Source organism: Stegodyphus dumicola, chromosome 10 (assembly GCF_044657685.1).
Source record: "Stegodyphus dumicola isolate Sdum_Otavi_A_Nest chromosome 10, ASM4465768v1".
NCBI classification, from domain to species: Eukaryota; Metazoa; Arthropoda; class Arachnida; order Araneae; family Eresidae; genus Stegodyphus; species Stegodyphus dumicola.
The window spans coordinates 125,038,775-125,057,634 of NC_140777.1; the positions used below are offsets into that span (position 1 = coordinate 125,038,775).

General features: G+C 32.9%; 1 protein-coding gene across 3 annotated transcripts in view; it reads left to right on the forward strand.

Moving 5' to 3' along the window:
* The first annotated feature begins 207 nt into the window (after positions 1–207).
* LOC118198549 (uncharacterized) overlaps positions 208–18,860 on the forward strand; it is a 139,381-nt gene continuing 120,728 nt past the window's right edge. For 2 of the 3 annotated variants that reach the window (XR_015043536.1, XM_085825511.1), the window contains exon 1: positions 208–510. Coding sequence is in view for 1 of the 3 variants with exons in the window: in XM_085825511.1 (XP_085681637.1) it covers positions 375–510 (136 nt within the window). In the remaining 2 variants the exon portion in view is untranslated. Of the gene's footprint in view, positions 511–6,161; positions 6,269–18,860 lie in introns of all 3 variants that reach the window. The other variant, XM_085825512.1, reaches the window with a different exon arrangement.

The following is an 18,860-nucleotide window of genomic DNA, read 5'->3' on the forward strand; positions in this document are numbered from 1 at the left end:
CGTATCACATTTAATAATTAAAAAGAGTTATGTGATACAAACGCCGTAGGTTTCAGTGTTAAAGTAAACCAGATCGTCCCTACTCTTTCTTGCCGACAGGTCGGTGACGCGAGCTCCGCCTACTGGGTTTGTCTATCTCTTATAAGGTCCATGTCCGCCTATAAATACGTCATTTCCAAGTCAAACATAATTGGCCAACATCAGAAGGGTACGGCGCGGGGTCTAGCTTCTCATCATCTCCTTTATCTATTTTGTGTAAAACTAATTTTGAAGTGTGTAAGTCAAGTTACAACTCAGCTCGAGTAAATAATGGCGCCATTCAGTTGATTAAATTTGAAAATGTTTCCATATTCTTGAAAAGAATATTTACAAAAATGTGTGATAATGAAAGCACTGTTCGCTTATCATGGCAGCTAGTATCGCAATTTGTGAGCTGGGAATTTTGTCGGTACATAAGTGAACAAAATGAAAATCAAGGGTCTGAAGTAGATGTTTTGACATACTTACGAAGTGAGATTTACATTTATCAGTCGTATAACAATTGATTAGTGAAAATGAATATATAGCTATATATGTATAAATTATTATTTTGTGTACGTTGTGGTATAAATATATGTTCATCATAATACACAGCCTTAGAATATAATTTTTTCCTAGAAGTTTCTATCATGTACGGTTGGCGCTTGCGTTTGATCGGTAAAGCAAACTTTTGACGTATCCGGCGTATTTGTAATTTTATGTCGTGTTGAAACGAATTAAACGAGAACAATCTTATAGCACGAATCTTTTTCCTTATTCAAGGTAATTCTCTAATTTAAAAAATAGATATCTAACCAAGTGTAAGAAAAATCTGTGAAAGTTAGTTATGGGAGGGATCTCGTAATATCTCGTAATCATTTTTTTCAAAAAGATAGCTAAACTACTGTAAGTGATAGTTTTACATCTTTAAGTTAACAAACACTATGAAATTATCAAAAAGAAACATTATTTCAGAAATTTAATGTACAGATTTTATTTTTAAATAAAGATTATATGGTACACTAGGTAAAAGTATAGTTTAGGGTACCCCTTGGCGATTTTTGGCCGTACATGGATACCTATTTTGTGCAGTTCTTTGACTCGTTATTTCGGCAAAAATCGCCGCTACACAAAGCCAAAATAACAAGAGAAACAATTGCACAAACTCGGTATCCATGTACATATCGATTTATTTTCACTTAAAAAAAAATTCCCGAATTGTACAAAAATGGCATTGCGCACTTCTTTAACTTTATCCATGTACATGTCAACCTATTTTCACTTAAAAAAAATCCCCGAATTGCACAAACTTGCATTGCGCATTCCCTTTACTTTGTCCATGTACACATCGATATATTTTCACTTAAAAAGTCAAAGGAGCACCAAATTCTACAATATAGGCAAACAAAAAATACATAATCTTGATAAAATACATTTTAAACCAAACAATAAAATAACATAAAAAAGGAAAAACATGTTATACATTTAAGCACTACCAAAAGTAAATATTCACTTACTATGACTTTCGAGTTTGCTTCATACACCCAGAGCCACGTAAAAATCAAAATATCAATCATACTTAAATGACGTTTTTCAAACCAGGTACTCTTTCTGATTGAACGCTTCACATAGTGACCATCTGAACCTTTCTTCCTATTCAAATCCATCTAAACGGTTTTTACGTTCGACTAGACTCATATCCATCCTACATACAGGACACTTATAATGGCTACTAAGTAAACCTTCAATCAATTAAAGCTCTTATCCCCTTTCGCTCCAAACCGTACAGAAACTTTAAATTAATCTTACTACATCCGGCCATTCTACCATCTAAAGAATCAAACCAACACACACCACAAAAATGCTTACAAAACATCCCATGATTCAAAATTTCCCAGAATCATGCACCTGATTATGTCACAATAGGGTTTCCATAACATTCAACTACTCGGGTTACCATAAATGAAACAACAACTTGGCGATAAATCAAACAACTTCACCATAATACAAGGGATACCTTAAAGTCTACTCTATCCAGTACACTATACATCCAGTATAATACATTACTGTTATTCTCCCCATCTACTTAGTAATCTGTTTTCACTTTAAAAAAAAAAAAAAAATTCAGATACTTATATACTATCCAGTTGACTGTCAAAGTAGTGTGATTTATAGTTAATTATGGATGATTGTGCCCTTTAGAATTTTGCAGTAATGATTGGCAGCTGACAGCAGTTGCCGAAATGTCTGCCAGCAGTCGACGGGATAATACATAAGCACCAAAAATCAGAAAATTGCAAAATTCGGTTTAATCATAGTTTGTGGTATATACGGGATTGGGCGACATTATGATGAGCAGTAAAAGAGTCATTTTGGTATTGGCGACTATTTTCAAAATCATGTCACGGCTGTACCCTATACTAGGATTTTGTCCAAAATTCAGAATTGTGCACAACCTGAGCATTGCATATATTAAACATTATACATATTACGACAAAATTCCGATTATATCATAATTACCAGTTTTCTCTTCATGTAGGTAACAGTCTCTTCTTGTTTGAATTTGGTAATTACCTAAACTCAGCATTACACACTATCTCTGATCAGAGCTAATCTTTGGAACATGGTAACGGGTAGTTCGGCGACATTTTGGTAAGGCGATAAAGGTTACTAGCTAGGACTTTAGCAGTATACATGGATAAAGTCAAGAGTGTGCGCAATGCCATTTTTGTGCAATTCTGGGATGTTTTTTTAAGTGAAAATAGGTCGACGTGTACATGGATGATACTGTGTATGTGCAATTCTTAAAAACTCGGCAAGCAGTGGGCGATTCTGCATTTTCTCCCAATGTCACACCTAATCTTCGTCATGATTAAACACTTTTATTCCATGAAAGTTCTAGCATAAGCGTAATTCGCCTAGCAGATTGTTGAAAAAAAAATGTTGAGTTAAAAAAAAAATGGCTTTACTTCGTAAAAATAAAATGGCTTAAAAAAAAAAAAAAAAAAAAGAAAAAAGAAAAACTACCAGGTTGCTGTAGCAGGGTTGGTCGGCAAAAAATTGCCAAGTTACCATAATCCAAAGATTAACCCTGATCAGTTATAAGTAAGTTAAGGATTATACGATACGTATAAAATAGCTAAAATGGTTATAAAACAAGTATAAGATAAATTAAATTGTACAACTAAGAAAGCTGCTGGATGATTGAAAAATCTGTTATTTCCCAATATTATATGTTTAAGATCTATTTAGTAAGAGTTGGGGAAGAAAGAAGTGTATAACATCCACTGATTTTCCATCTAGATACAGAAGGTGTATGATATTATTTATACAAAGTTTTAAATCAATGTACAAAGAAAATTTGGAAAACATCACCTTCTGTCAAACTTGAGATGTAGCTGGTTCTCACTGGTTTCTCAGTAGCGATTCCTAAAATATTTTTAATTTGTTGAAATAGTTGTTAAACTTCAGTTTTAATATTTATTTATACATTTTGTCATTACATAGTAGCTAATTTCATCTTTTATTTATGCAGCAAACGGATTCTTTAAATTTTCGTTTTTATTGCTGCCTGTAAACAATCCAAGTTATCCTATATTTAGGGGTCCTGTTAGATTATTGGCGAGTTGAATACTAGAATCTGTATACTGGCATCGCCACATAAATTCACAAAATAAGAGTAAAAAATATCTTCTGTAGCGACATTCGACTGTACACATTTCCGACGTCAAACCATACGCATTTCCTTCCTACAAACAGGACACCTAATAATGGCTACTAAGTAAACCTTCATTTACACATCAGTCAAGTAATGCTCTTTTCCCCTTTCTTTCCAAATCATATAGAAACTTCAAATGAATCTTACCACATTCAGCCATTTTACCGTCTAAACCACCGGTCGCCAACTGGTGGTCCGCAGAAAAATTGGCTCATTATTTATATTTTTACGAAGATTCAGTTTAAAAAATGATGAGTAACAAATCTATTATGGAATATGCATTGTACGTTTTTTAGAATTTTAGCTACTACTTTTAGCAATTATTATCTTCTAATTCAGAATCTGAAGATTCAGAACTACTATATGAAGAACTCTAATAATTTATAGTTGTTTCACTGTCATCGTTGGAAAAATCCATAGATGGATCATTAATAAATTTAGATATTTCTTCTTCAGAAAGATAATGTGGACTTTTAGTCATGGCTACACAAATGAATCTAAAAGTAAAACCCATGCTAGAATATCTCCCATAAAATCCCATCCTAAAATAGAATTAAAACTATAAACAACCACTTCAGAATGAACTAAAAGGCTCTTTACCAAGGGTTTCCCTTTTCACCTGCTAGCACGTGTTTATGTTTACATTCGCGTAAATCCAATAAATCACAGGCACTTGACGACCCCATTCTGACCTCAGAGAATAGAACCTCAGAGAGAGAAATACTAATGTAGGAGAGTAATCTTTTGAATGGAATATAGACTAGTAACGCCATCTGATAGTAAATATTTCGCTTCTAAAGCATGATGCAACTGTGCGGCGATTGTCCTGTGCTGTAATGCAAGGATGCGGCGTTAGGCTCTGAAGGACATCTATCGCTGACGCATATTTGCGGCGTTCATCCCAAACGGGTTAAAATTATTATTATTAATACAGTCAAAAGTCGTTAATCCGGACTTGTCGGGACTTCGGCGATTCCGGATTATCGATTTTTCCGGATTATAGATCATCAGTTTAAATCTGGTAAGATGGCATGCAGAAATTATAAAATTAAAAATATGAAACGGTAATTTATGAAATAAAGAACAATTATGATCTAAAGGGTATCAAAATTTACAAAAAAAAAAAAGGCTTAATATTTATTTTTTTACTTTATTAAACATTCTTTCAATGTAAGTTGTTTAAGTTGCTTCGTTTTATCTGATAATACTTTCTCTTTAATTCTATAAACAGACATAATTTCTTGTTCAGTTACAACATTCCGCTGTTCAAGTCCTATAATTGCTGTGTCGAGAATACCAACTAATTTGTCAATCGAAATTTTTTCGTTTTCAATAACCTCTGTGTCACTTTCTTCACTATCGGAAGCGTATTATAATGACGAGGAATTTGATTTAAATCATATCAAAGACGGAGTACATGGAGATGAAATACTACATTTAGTAAGGAATTATAAGCCAAATAAAATAAAAACATCTGCCCTGAAGATAAGGATAGTGCTGACAGATCAATTCCCAATTCATTGCGCGCCGTGTATTCCCCCCCTTGCCGCAGAGCAGCAGGATATTGATAAACAGATTTCGGTGTGGTTAGAGAAACAAAGGATATGCTTTTATCCATTTTTTTTTGCAGCAATTCCACTTTTTGTTTGATGGACATCGAAACATACTTTCGCTTTGTAGATCCTTTGGGAGCTCCAGCATTGGAAATTCTATTTGACATAATCGAAAGTTCAAGCTTATTTTTATAAAATTGCTCTAACAGTCTGCAAAAAATAATAAGCCAGATCCAATTCGAAGATCAAGGAACAACGCAATCTGCAACATTAACTGAAATAGATAATTAGATAATTTTAGCTTATACCGACTGTTATACATTAAACGCACATGCGTAAACGTATTATGTGCATGCGCATATGCGCAGCCGTAAAGATCTTACGCGCATGCCTAAACGCCTATGCGCAGAAAGTTTGTACCTTTGAGGTCCAGATTATAGATCATTCCGGATTATGGGTGTCCGAATTAACAACTTTTGACTGTATTAGCAAAATCAGTTATTCAAGCTTATAAATTTGGTTGATCTTTACAATATGGTAACTGGTAGTTTGGCGACATTTTGGAGGCGATAAAGGTTACTACCTGGGACTTTGGTAATAATGTGAGCAGTACTCAGTTCCGATTACGCATTATTTTGCGTGAGGGAAATGAGAGATCATGGGATATGTCATGTGATATTAATGGACGAATTACGGTTCTTTAACCGGAAAAGGGGGGAAATCGGGAAAAAATCTAGGAATTTTGTATTTAGCTTTATTCTGTGTTGTGTGAAACAGTGTTGGTTAATTTTTGGGTCCCATGGCCCTAACTAAAGTGAATTTGAAATGGGTATTTAGGCATTGTGATAAAGAGAAGTTTGCTTTTTATTTAGCGGAGGAAGTATGGAGGAAAAATTCGCAGAAAAAATCTTTCAATAATTTTATTGAATGAATTAGAAAAGTGTATCCGCCACGTAATCAAGAATCTGAAGAAGATTAGGTAAGTTAGTATTTTTAATTATTTGAGGATATTATTTTTATGCATTGTTCTAAATGTAAGGTGGAAAGGAATTTGGTATTATTGGGAAAATTGTTATTAACAATGATTTAGTTTAAAGTAATTAGGATTGTAAGGTAATTTTTATTAATTTAATGTATGTGCTCATTTATATTTTAAGTAGTGTTTCTGAATTTAATTATATTTTAATGAAATGATAGTTATTTTGTGAATTTTATGTTTGTAGGAATTTGGTATATGTTTAAGTTGAAGTAAACGTGCATGGAAATAATTTAAATATTTGATACTAAGTATTCGTAATGCTTGCGGTATGAATTCGTTGGTGACGTGTATAATGTAATAGATGATTTAGAGGTAAAAGTTTTTGGATATTTTATTTATTTTATGTGTGGAAATGTTCATATTTGTAAAGGGTAAATACTTTTTCGCAATCAGGTAATTTCATATATGTTCTTTTTACCGGGTTTAAAGATTGAGAAAATATGTTCATATTTGTAAAGGGTAAATACTTTTTCGCAATCAGGTAATTTCATATATGTTCTTTTTACCGGGTTTAAAGATTGAGAAAATTGTCATGTATTTTCGTGAAATTTTTCTAATTTATGAGAAAAAAGCAGTGTACATGGATATAGTGAAGAGTGTGCGCAATGCCATTTTTGTGCAATTCTGGGATGTTTTTTTAAGTAAAAATAAGTTGGCGTGTACATGGTTTATGTGTATGTGTTATTTTGAAAAACGCGTAAGGAGTATGGTATTGTGCACTTTTTCCCAATTTTGCAGTGAATATTTGTCATGATTAAGCAGTTTTGTTTGATAAAATTTCTAGCATAAGTGTAATTCGGCTAGTAGATTGTTGGAAGAAGTGTTCAGTAGATAAAAAGAAAAGAAACATGTCTTTACTTCGTGAAGACAAAATGGCGGCGGGGAAAAAAAATAGAGGGTTGCTGTAGGAGAGTTGGTTGCCAAATTTTCGCCAAAAAATAGCCAAGTTACCATAATGTAAAGATCAACCATAAATTTCAGTGATCTTGTTATGAATACTGTTGGTATTTATACGTGATATAATTTTACGTGTAAGTTTATTTTCTGTCTCAAAAGAAAAATTGAGAATATCCAATTGAAACAATTCACAAGACTTGTTAAATATGATTAAATGAAAATTTCGGGAAAATTGTAACGAAAAGAAGTAAAATTATCTGCGTTCCGAAAGTTCGTCAATTCACATTTATTATTAGATTCAGATATTCACTTGAACATATTACAGTCTTACAAGTACAGGTAACTATTTTATATATTCTAATACATGTTTTGGCAGGTGAGGAGCTTTTATTTTTTTTCTCTTGTCTATTGGCATTTTGAGACTTGACTCTGCTGTTTGATTGAAATAAATTGAAAAGCCACTATTTTACTAATACGCTATTCATATGATTTTTTTAACTGCAGTATATAAAATCATATCAAGCAATAAAAAATATCTATATTAAATTGTGCCTGCATCTTCTACTTATATTTCAAGTTTACATGATTTTAATCTATTTGTGGAACCAGCACACTGATCAAGACGTCCAAAGGCAGCTCTTGTTTTATGAAGGTTTCCTATATTATAGTCAGGGCTTAATTTCTAAAATTAGAGTTGAAAAAATCAAATTATATTTTCAGCAGCAAAATAATCCGGAATTTCTTGAACTCTTGTCCGAGGATGAGTGGGTAGCCAAGCTTGCATATCTGGCAGATGTTTTTTCTCATTTAAATGGTCAAACATATCCTTGCAAGGACAACTTACAGACGTGTTTACAGTACAAGGTAAAATAGATGCTTTTCAAAAAAAAATATATATATATATCACTGTGGTAAACGTTGGCAAAAGGAGACTTGCAAATGTTTATAAATTTTGCACTTCCTATACTTGCTTATATGCCGTCAGCTGAGAGCTAAGATTCAGTCCCCTTCATCTATAAAACCAAGGAGTAAAAGACTCGGTCAGTATTTGGGAGGGTGACTACTGCAAAGGGTTACTTAAGCACTACGTTGTTTTTAAATTATTTTAAAAATAATAAATGTTACATCTATGGCTTTACTTATGGAAGTATATTGCCATAGACATTTAAAATGAAAGCATAGTACAACATACAGTACAACTTCAATTATCCGAACTCCGACTATCCAAATCACTTTCAGAATTTAAGAAAAAAATTAAGACGGAAACGTAGTGTTAGACAATCAACAATTTCAGACATTAAAAGGAGCAAACCTACACTTTTAAACTTCATGTTACTGCTTGAAAATGAAGATGGAAGTTCTTCAAGAAAATCGATTAAGGCAGCAACAAACAAAAATTCGAAAGATGTAGTTTTTGCAGCAACGTGCTATGGGAAATCCAATCTTGGTTCCAATCCTTTCTGAAAAAGCTAAGATTTTGGCTCAGAAGCTTGGTTGTTCATCCTTTTAAAGCAAGTAAGGGCTGGTTAAGAAAGGTGCAGGCACAGTGTCCTTTAAACAGCTTACTTTGACCGACATATTTGGCAAACAATTACTTTCAGCACTTGTAAATACTGTACAGTATGCTATATAACACATACATAAAAGTGCTGCCTTTTCATTTTAATTAAAACCTTTTTCTTTAAAAATATTTTTTTTTCTCCCATTTTTAACATACAGTACCTACAGTAATTAAAGTGTGCGTAGACCCTTTCTTCAACCAGTTATCCGAATGGGTTCCCAGACAAAAGCCCACTGGACGAAAGCGCATGCGACAAAAGCTCACAAAAGAAAGGCCACTATGATAATCGCCCACGCGACAAATACCCACAGCGATGAAAGCGCACATTGTTGAAAGCCCATACTGATAAAAGCCCACGTTGATAAAAGCTCACATAGATATAAGCCCATACTGATAAAAGCCCACACTGATAAAAGCGCACATAATCAAAAGAGATTTATGCTTTTCTAATTCTTTTTATATATTTATAATTTTAATTATAATAAATGGAGTATTCAGATCTGAATTTTAATGTCTCAAATATGTCTGTTTGTATATTTTATCACTACTTTATTTGTTTAATTTATTAGGTTGAAAGCAACAACCTAATAAATTAAACAAATAAAGTACTCCTCTCTGATTAAGTGATTAGCTATAACATTACGATGATAAATCTGAAATTGCATTTTATTATTTATTTACTTATTTAACTTTGGTATGTGTATGTGAAAATGAAAAATATCATTATGGAGTTTCTCACATGCTATTTTTAAGGTAATATGGCTGAGATTAAGTATAATTATGTTTCATTATTAAAACTATTAACTTTTTAATTAAAAACACTTTAATTTTATTTATTTATTTTTTTTAAGTTTTTCCTTTAGTTTAGTTTAGGCATATTAAAACAGTTAAGTGCAATGAAAACTTGGCTAAGAGATATTTTATTCTTTACTTTAGACTGAGCTTATTATCAAAGTTTTAACATATTTCTCATTGAAAGCTGCTTTGAATGTAACAATTATTCGGTTCACGGTTTTAAAGGATTTTGGTTGTAGATATGGTGGTCTTAGAAATGTGATATTCGCTGGCAATTTTCGTTTATGTTTACAAAAAATGCAGGTTTCTTTCAAAAGGCAACCTCTTAGAAATGTCCTCAATAGATATAATTTACTATAATTATTTTCTAATGGATAATGGAATTAATTTAATCTAATGTCGAGTAAAAAACTGCTATTTACAATAGGGAGACTTAAAGCACTATTACTGTAATTAAAAGCACTGTAATTTTTCTTTCACAGTCAGCTGTTATATAAGATCTGCTGCTTTCTGTGTATTTTCCATGTTATATAACTGATATCCATATGTCTTGAACAAATATACAGCAAATGCAAGACAAATTATTAAAAAATTACAATTTGAAACATTAATACTAATTTTCTATTACTATACATAATGCTATTAATGAATGATGAATTTATATAATATGTATACTTAGAATCTAAAAACGATGAACTTTGGACCTGATAACTATAAATATATATTTATGTAGTTACAAAATTTTATTAGATGTTATTATATGCATTGTTCTCTGCCATCTTCACAATCTCTAATAAAATGCTACATATTTATTACTATAGTTTGAGGTGATTGTACTTAAATTTGTAGATATGTTGACTTCTAAGAATTGTTCCATTCCCCCCCCCAAAATAAATAAATAAAATGAAAATTAAAAACACTTCCAAATTGTCGTAGTTGAAAGATTAAAAGGTTACATTTGGAATTCATTTTCTGACAGGGTGTCAGCTGACAGTTTTAATTTATTCAGAAATCTGCAAAAAAAATATCTATAGAAAATTGCCAAATTATAATTGTTACATTCAAAACAACTTTCAATGAGAAATATATTGAAACTTTGATAATAAACTCAGTCTAAAGATTAAAATATCCCTTATCAAAGTTTTCATTGTGCTTTTATATTCTTTAATAGTACCGTAATTTCGCACGTATAGTCCGCACGCAAGATTTTATATAAAAAAAATTTCAAAAATCGTCAGATAGTCTGCACCACCGGATAGTCCGCGGACTATACGTCCGAAATTACGTTTTTTTAATACGGCAATATTCCCATGCTTTTTAAACACATCCTTTGTTTGCGCCAATTTCTCACCGCTTTCTCGTCCACTTCAAAATAATGGGGTAAAATCCTAGTATACGGTGCAGCCTTGGCGCGACTTTGAAAATTATCGCCAACACCAAAAATGATCCAAAGAACGTCTATATATATACTATGCACTATATACTATGTGTGTATATACATAGTATATATACTATATATGTAGTATATACTATGTTAAACTATATATTTTTTTTTAAAATGACCTGCCCGTTTTTACTGATGGTTTGCCAAACCACCGAGTAAACGAATCACGCTTTTTTTTTGTTTTTTTTTTTTGTACTCCAGGTACTTGCTACTATGGCTCCTAAAAACCGAGCTGACGCATCAATTACTTTTCCCCCTCCTGGCAGTTGCGCTAAAGCAGTGCGAAGGATACTGGGATACAAGACTCTGGTTGCGCTAAGTGAGTGCTCATACAAGACTTTCTTTGGCTTATATCCCGGCATCGCTTGATGCGCCAGCCTGGATTTTAGGAGCTCTACTTGCTACTACTCATTCGTTCTGCACTATGCTCTATGTTTTACTATCGATATGATACATACGAATGTTTTCTTGGAATCTCGCGCTTTTTTTATATTTGATCATCGGCAGTTCACGACAGCGTGTTTTTTTCAACGATTTTAACCGTGAACAACCAGCGTATTATCCGCACTGGTGGATAGTCCGCAGCTTAAAAAATTCGCATTTTAAACACAGATAGTCTGCGGACTATACGCGCAAAATTACGGTAATTTTAATTCTCTTTTAATATTCCTAAACTAAAAAGGAACTAAAGGAAAAACTAAAAAGAAATAAAATAAAATTCAAATGTTTTTAATTAAAAAGTTAATAGTTTTAATAATGAAACATAATTATACTTAATCTCAGCCATATTACCTTAAAAATAGCATGTGAGAAACTCCACAATGATATTTTTCATTTTCACATACACATACCAAAGTTAAATAAGTAAATAAATAATAAAATGCAATTTCAGATTTATCATCGAAACTAATCACTTAATTCATATAGCTAATCACTTAATCAGAAAGCAGAAAGTTTGCTTTCAACCTAATAAATTAAACAAACAAAGTAAGTGATAAAATAATAGACAGACATATTTGAGACATTAGAATTCAGATCTGAATACTCCATTTATTATAATTAAAATTATAAATATATAAAAATAATTAAAAAAGCACGAGTCCCTTTTGATTATGTGCACTTTTATCAGTTCGGGCTTTTATCAGCGTGGGCTTATATTTATGTGGGTGTTTATCAATGTGCACTTTCATCGCTGTGGGTATTTGTCGCGTGGGCAATTATCATAGTGGGCTTTCTTTTGTGCGCTTTCATCCAGTGGGCTTTTGTCTGGTCAGCATCCGAATGGGATCTGTTCCCTATTGATTTGGATGATTGGAATTCTGTGTAGTATTACATTCGAAATATAATATTAACCATTTATTAAATATTTACGTGTGAAAATGATTAATTGTAAATTGAAAACTTTTCCTGTAAAATAAAAAAGATCATACATAAAGTATATTCCAGAATAAAGATTTTAAGTATAAATAGCAGCAATATCAACTTTATGCTTTGTACCTCATTAACATTTGAAATAGAAGGAATTTCGCCGGCACCCTGTGCGTTTGCTTCATCGCATGCTCGCTTTGATTCGAAAGTCACCTGAGGCTAGTCAGACTGGTTTACATTATGTGTACGAGAGCTTGCCGCCTTCTCCCCTTCATATTCTTTGGCTAAAGTTGTCCTTCTGTGGTAATCCACTACTTAGCAACCCCAGACCAAGGGCCGGGCTTGACAGCTCAGATGGCATTTGTTGAATATTGAAATTCTTTTACAAACTCGTAATTTTGTTTAGCAATATACATTAGAAAAATAAGCTAATTAGAATAATGAAAAATGATCACGAAATTAAGATGAAAAACAGGTCACTTTTACTAAAATACAGTTTTCACAGTGCCATATACGCATCTGAAAGTAGCCAAAATTAGAGGCTGATCTAACACTATAGATGCTTGTTAGATAAATGGAATGGGGGTGGAGTTGCAAATGCAGCATTTCAGCAAGAAAAATGTTTGCTTTATAAAACCAAATCATTGCAACTTTATTTGTATTGATTAAAAAAAATTATAAATGCGTAATTATATTTGTAAACCTTTTTCTTAACTTCGAGTCTTTAATTTTTTCCAGAGCAATATTGTGTTTTTTTCAGAGCAGTATATAAACTCTGCTTTGTATTTGTTTTATGTTTTCCTTATTGCACAGAAGTCCATAAAATGAGGCTGTCATTACACACATGAGCAGTAATTTCATGATTTAGTATGGTAATGATTAGCATATCATAAACATTAAACAATTGAACTACAGTCTGCTTAAGAAAATCCCATTTGAGTTTGCTTATAATGAGTAATAGTTTTCCCATATCATTAACAGTGATTAGTGATGTAACAGGTTTTTGTTCTCAAGAAAACATTTTATAGTCTGTTAGTTTAGTAAGTTTATTTTAACTCTTCAAAGTCATTATTTCTCATAACCATGATTATTGCATAAGGTGTTTCAGTTCTCTAATTTGCTAAATTCCTTTGTTTGCCGTTATTGACTGTATATTCTATGATTGCAAATGAAGGGAAAGTTAATGTGAACCTTTTAGTGGATATTTTAAAGTAATGAAATATAGCATATTCTTTCAGTGGCATTTGAAAGGCATGTTGTGAAAGAAATTAGGCAATAGCAGTACTTATAAGCGGTATTATTTTTCTTAGAGGGTTTTCTCTTTTCCAAACAGAAGACACATAACCATTCCAAGCTTTTATCTACAAGAGAGGCTTTCTGCATCAATGCTTGTATGACGCATAATTTTGCAGAAAATAAGATAAAGTCCAGTTCATTTCTATAAGGCTGTTTGTTCAACAGCCAAAGGAAACTCAGAATATCATTTTCAAAACAAAACTTTTGAAATGTTAGGTTATTTGTAGCAATGACAGTCTATTTTTAGATGTTCTTTCCAGCAATTCTAATGTTCTTTTTAATCCATCCAGTCTTTTATGTATCTGAGTAGAGTCTTGCTGACACCTTCCACTAAACTGATTTCACACTGAATTAAAAAATTATTGGCAGCTATTTACCAGCCCTAAAACAAGCAGCTATCTTAACAAGTGTTTTTACTGTCAGTTTGCAATATTTTATAAGCAAATTCTCAGGTTCATATCTCTGACAAATAGTTATTTTGTTTTTCTAAGTTTCTGTACTTAATCTGTGCTACTTTACAAAATTGAGATCTCTAATGTTTTGTATAGGTTATTTCATTGTATCTGTAAAATGTTTTCATTTTCATGAATAGTGAATTTTCTTTTCCATGTAGAATGAACCAATCTTCTTCTTGTATGTGAAATAATGTCATTTATATTTATAAGGATTTTATGAGTGTTGGCAGTAAATTCTAGGTTAATGACATAAAGAATCAATTTAAGTTCTTTTGTGTAGGCATGCTATTTTGTCTTTGTAACATTTTAGATCAGTTTCGATTATTCAGCTTTATTTATCGTGCCTTGTCCAATATTGTGGTTTTTGATAACTGTTTTATAGGGTGAATCACAAATGAGTGAACCAGGATGAACTAGAACGAGTAATACAGAATCAGTGAAAATCCATGGCAGAGCATAAAAGTTGAAGGATCAGAGTCCTGTTATATAAGCCCCATGTCAACGCAGTTCAGAAAATTACAAATTTTATAAATTTGTGGATTATTAACCAAATAGTTGCAGTATTTAGAATGTGCGTTCTGACGCCTCTACCCTCAGAATAACCTACATCATCCTAGTCTGCCCTGTCCTTGAATATGGTTACCAAATCTATCAATTGACCTCAGCTACCAACTTAGGAAATTGGAAAGAGTACAGCTGAGTGTGACAAAAATTACACTGGGCTTAGAAATAGTTGCCCGAACGACGTGGTTCACTATGAGGCAGACATCCAAAGTATGGCAATGTGTTTTAAGGTGAATTCTTACAAGTACTTTAACAAGCTCAAGAGTTTCGATCCTTATAATCGGACCTCAGCCTTTATTTTAATTGGACAGGCAATTAAACACCTAAAGCAAGACAGCCCACTTAGTTATGTGTGGAATTCAGATTTTATCAATTTTAATGTTGAAACATCTATACAGTCAAAAGTCTTTAATCTGGACTCGTCGGGACTTCGGCGATTCCGGATTATCGTTTTTTCCGGATTATAGATCATCAATTTAAATCTCATAAGATGGCATGCAGAAATTATAAAATTAAAAATATGAAACCGTAATTTGTGAAATAAAGAGCAATAATGATCTAAAGGGTATCAAATTCTACAAAAAAAAAAGCTTAATATTTATTTGTTTACTTTATTAAACATTTCTTTCAACGCTCACATGCGTAAAGCATACATTACACATAGTCAAAATTAGAAAATTGCAACCAGAAAACTATTTGATGTGTATTCGTGATATTTATAATGGCGAGGAATTTGATTTAAATCAAATCAAAGACGGAGTACATCGAGATCAAATACTACATTTAGTAAGGAATGATAAGCCAAATAAAATAAAAACATCTGTCTTGAAGATAAGGATAGTGCTGACAGATCAACCTCCAGTTCATTGCGCGCCGCGTCCCCCCCCTCAGAGCAGCGTGAAATTGTTAAACAGATTTCAAAATGGTTAAAAAAACAAAAGATATGCCTTTATGCATTTTTTCCAGCAATTCCCCTTTTTGTTTGATGGACATCGAAACATGCTTTCGCTTTGTAGATCCTTTGGCAGCTCCAGAATCGGAAATTCTTTTTGACATAATCGAAAGTTCAAGCTTACTTTTATAAAATTGCTCTAACAGTCTGCAAAAAATAATAAGCCGGATCCAATTAGAAGATTAAAGAACAACGCAATCTGCAACATTAACTGAAATAGATAATTAGATAATTTTAGCTTAGCTTATACCATCCGTTATACATTAAATGTGCATGCGTAAATGCATTATGCATTTATGCGTGCGCAGAAGGTTTGTAGCTCTGAGGTCTGGATTATAGATCATTCCGGATTAAAGACTTTTGACTGTTCCTTTTAGCCTTCATGCTCTTGATACTTCATTGAATCATATTAACATCCGTGAGGAAATGTCGACTAATTAAGGGCAACCATCAACCAGAGTTCCTCAGGCAAATGGCTCTTGAAAACATAAATGATAATCCTGTCCAGGCCTTTGTGATATACAGTCAAAAGTCATTAATCCGGAATGATCTATAATCTGGACCTCAAAGCTACAAACTTTCTGCGCATGCGTCAACGAAAACTGTGATCACGCATGTGCATAGGTGTTTTAGATTATGGATAAGACTAAGATTATGGATAAGACCGGTCAGAATATCATATCTAAACTTTTTGAACTTTGATAGTATAAATCAATATATCTCCTGTGGATACGTGCCCGTTGTTGTGATATATGGTAACGAAATAGCTGACGATCCTGCTAGAAAAGTTTTTGATCTCCCTACTCCCACTTCCACTGACTTAAGCCCATCTGAAATACATTCCCATTACAAAAATAAAATGAACATAGCAAAGGAAATCTCTCCAGCTCACCATAGGTATATCACTGACAAGCAGGCTTGTCACTACAGAGTAAAATGAGATCTCTGCAAACGGCCATGGCCAGATTCAGAAGCGGGCATCTTCAATGCCTGAAATTTAACAGTGGGGGAGGACCTTTCCCTTGTGTGCCTGTTTCCTCCCTGCCTCTCCTGCTCGCCTTCTGAATTGTTTAGGTGTCTTCTTGAGACAGCTCTCAGCTAAGTAGGATGATGTCGGCAATTCAGTTATGCGGAATGGTCTCTTGGCCTCCTGCGCCAAGGGGATTAGTAACAACATAGTAGAATGTGTATTAAGAGTTCGGTTATTGGAGTCTAGTTGTAAACAGCCTTCAAACTCATTTAGATAACATAAAACTTGAGCTTATTATTTGATGAATTTTTATGTTGCAAGAGTTTTATGTATGCATGTATGCTTGCATTTTCTACTTTATCTTTATAATTTCCATTATATTTAGCAATATAAAATGTAGAATATAATTTCTTTTTGACATCTAATAATTTTTTAGTCCAGCACCTAGCATATTCAGAATACTAGAATTTGACCACATCTTAAAATTTTTTATCTATTTCTGTCAAAATGCCAGTATTTTACTTTAGCATATTTGCATAGCAGAAGGCAGCTTCTAGCATTTCATTGTTAACACTGTTCCAAGGCTATAATGTAAATCATCAATAAAATTTTGTAAAACTATATTACGTTGGTTATTGTTAATAATTATTCTCTTATGGTATATTTTTCTTCATAGGGTGATTAGATTAATATTATTACGAATTTCGTATTTAGTTCAATATTTTTAGTAGAATTATAATTAAAATTGTTTTATTTCTCTGGGCGATGCAGCACGAGACATCTTAAGAGAAAGCTACTCCAGAAAAGTAAAAATACAGGAGGACGTGCATTTAACATTGAATAAAAGTTTATCTCGGTAATGTATATTTAATTTGAATAAATGTAATGTTAGCTCTAACCGTAATTCTACTCTTTTTGCTTTCCAGAAGTTGCTAGAACTATCTCACGTGGCCGATTTAAAAAACTTAAAAAGGCCAGAGAGAGAGAACATCTCAATTCAGGTATTTAGTTAGCTGCTGTTATTATTGTTGATCGGATTAGCTTTCTCTGCGCTGTCGATTGCGTTCTATTTAGTGTTTTGGTAGTTTAAATATAGCATGATATTGTGATATTGTACGAATATCTCTGAGGAAAAATCCAGCATTCTGTTATATTTCTTTTGATAAGAATAAATTTTATTAACCCTTAATCTGATTTGTGCATTCAATCTGTTATGAACCCATACACACATAACACTTTTTGGTGTCAGGAGTGGGTTTGAATGCCAATAACAGTAGCGATGGAAGAGCAGCAAGACAGCTGAGGGCAGCCTTTGCTGCATTTAAAGAAGAAATGAAAGATTCTGTTAAAGCAGAAGTGAAACCAGTCAAGAATCAGCTAAAGAAGATATAAAAGCCATTAAAGAAAAGATAGCAACTAGTCAAAAATCAGTTAAAGAAGAGATCAAAGCTTAAAAAAGAGATGAAAGCCGTTCGAGAAAGATTGAAGCAGGTCAAGAAGAAATGAAAAGAGAAATTACCTCCATAATAGAAAACAAATTTTGAGGTTATGGAAAACAGAATAGACGTGGTTGAAAATAAAGTTGGACCAATTGAAGAAAACGTTTCTTCTGTCAAAGAACAAATAGAAGAGAGAGTTTCTGCGGTGGAACAACAAATTGATGACAGGGTTTCTGCAATAGCCAAAAAAGGTGATACTTTAAAGAAATTCGTAGCAACAGCAGGGAAAAATTCTGATGGTTTTAAATTTTTACCAATGTCTGCTCATCCCTTTCTGAAGTTATCCACATATGATGGGAAGACTTCTTGACAACTGTATAAGACGCAATTTTCTATAGTGGCAGAAGCGAGTGGATGAGATCCCCAAGCTAACGCCTATCATCTCGCCACTTCCCTGAGAGCAGACACAGCGAATATCCTTCAGACTCTTTCTGAAAACAAAAGGCTAGATTTTGAAACTCTGTCTGGCGTGTTGAAGCTGCACTTTGGGGGAAAAGGCAGGCTTCAATTAAAATCATGTCAGCAGAAGCCCATGGAAACTCTCTAGGAATTTGCTATGGATGTTGAACGGCTGTCTCATCTCACCTTTCCAGAGTACACAACAGAAACAAGGAAAATTCTGTCCCTGCAGGACTTCATCGACGGCATCCGAGATCCTGAAATACAGAAAGCTCTGCGATTTGCAGATGTCAAGGACTTAAAAAGTGCTCTAGTGTATGCCATGAAATTTA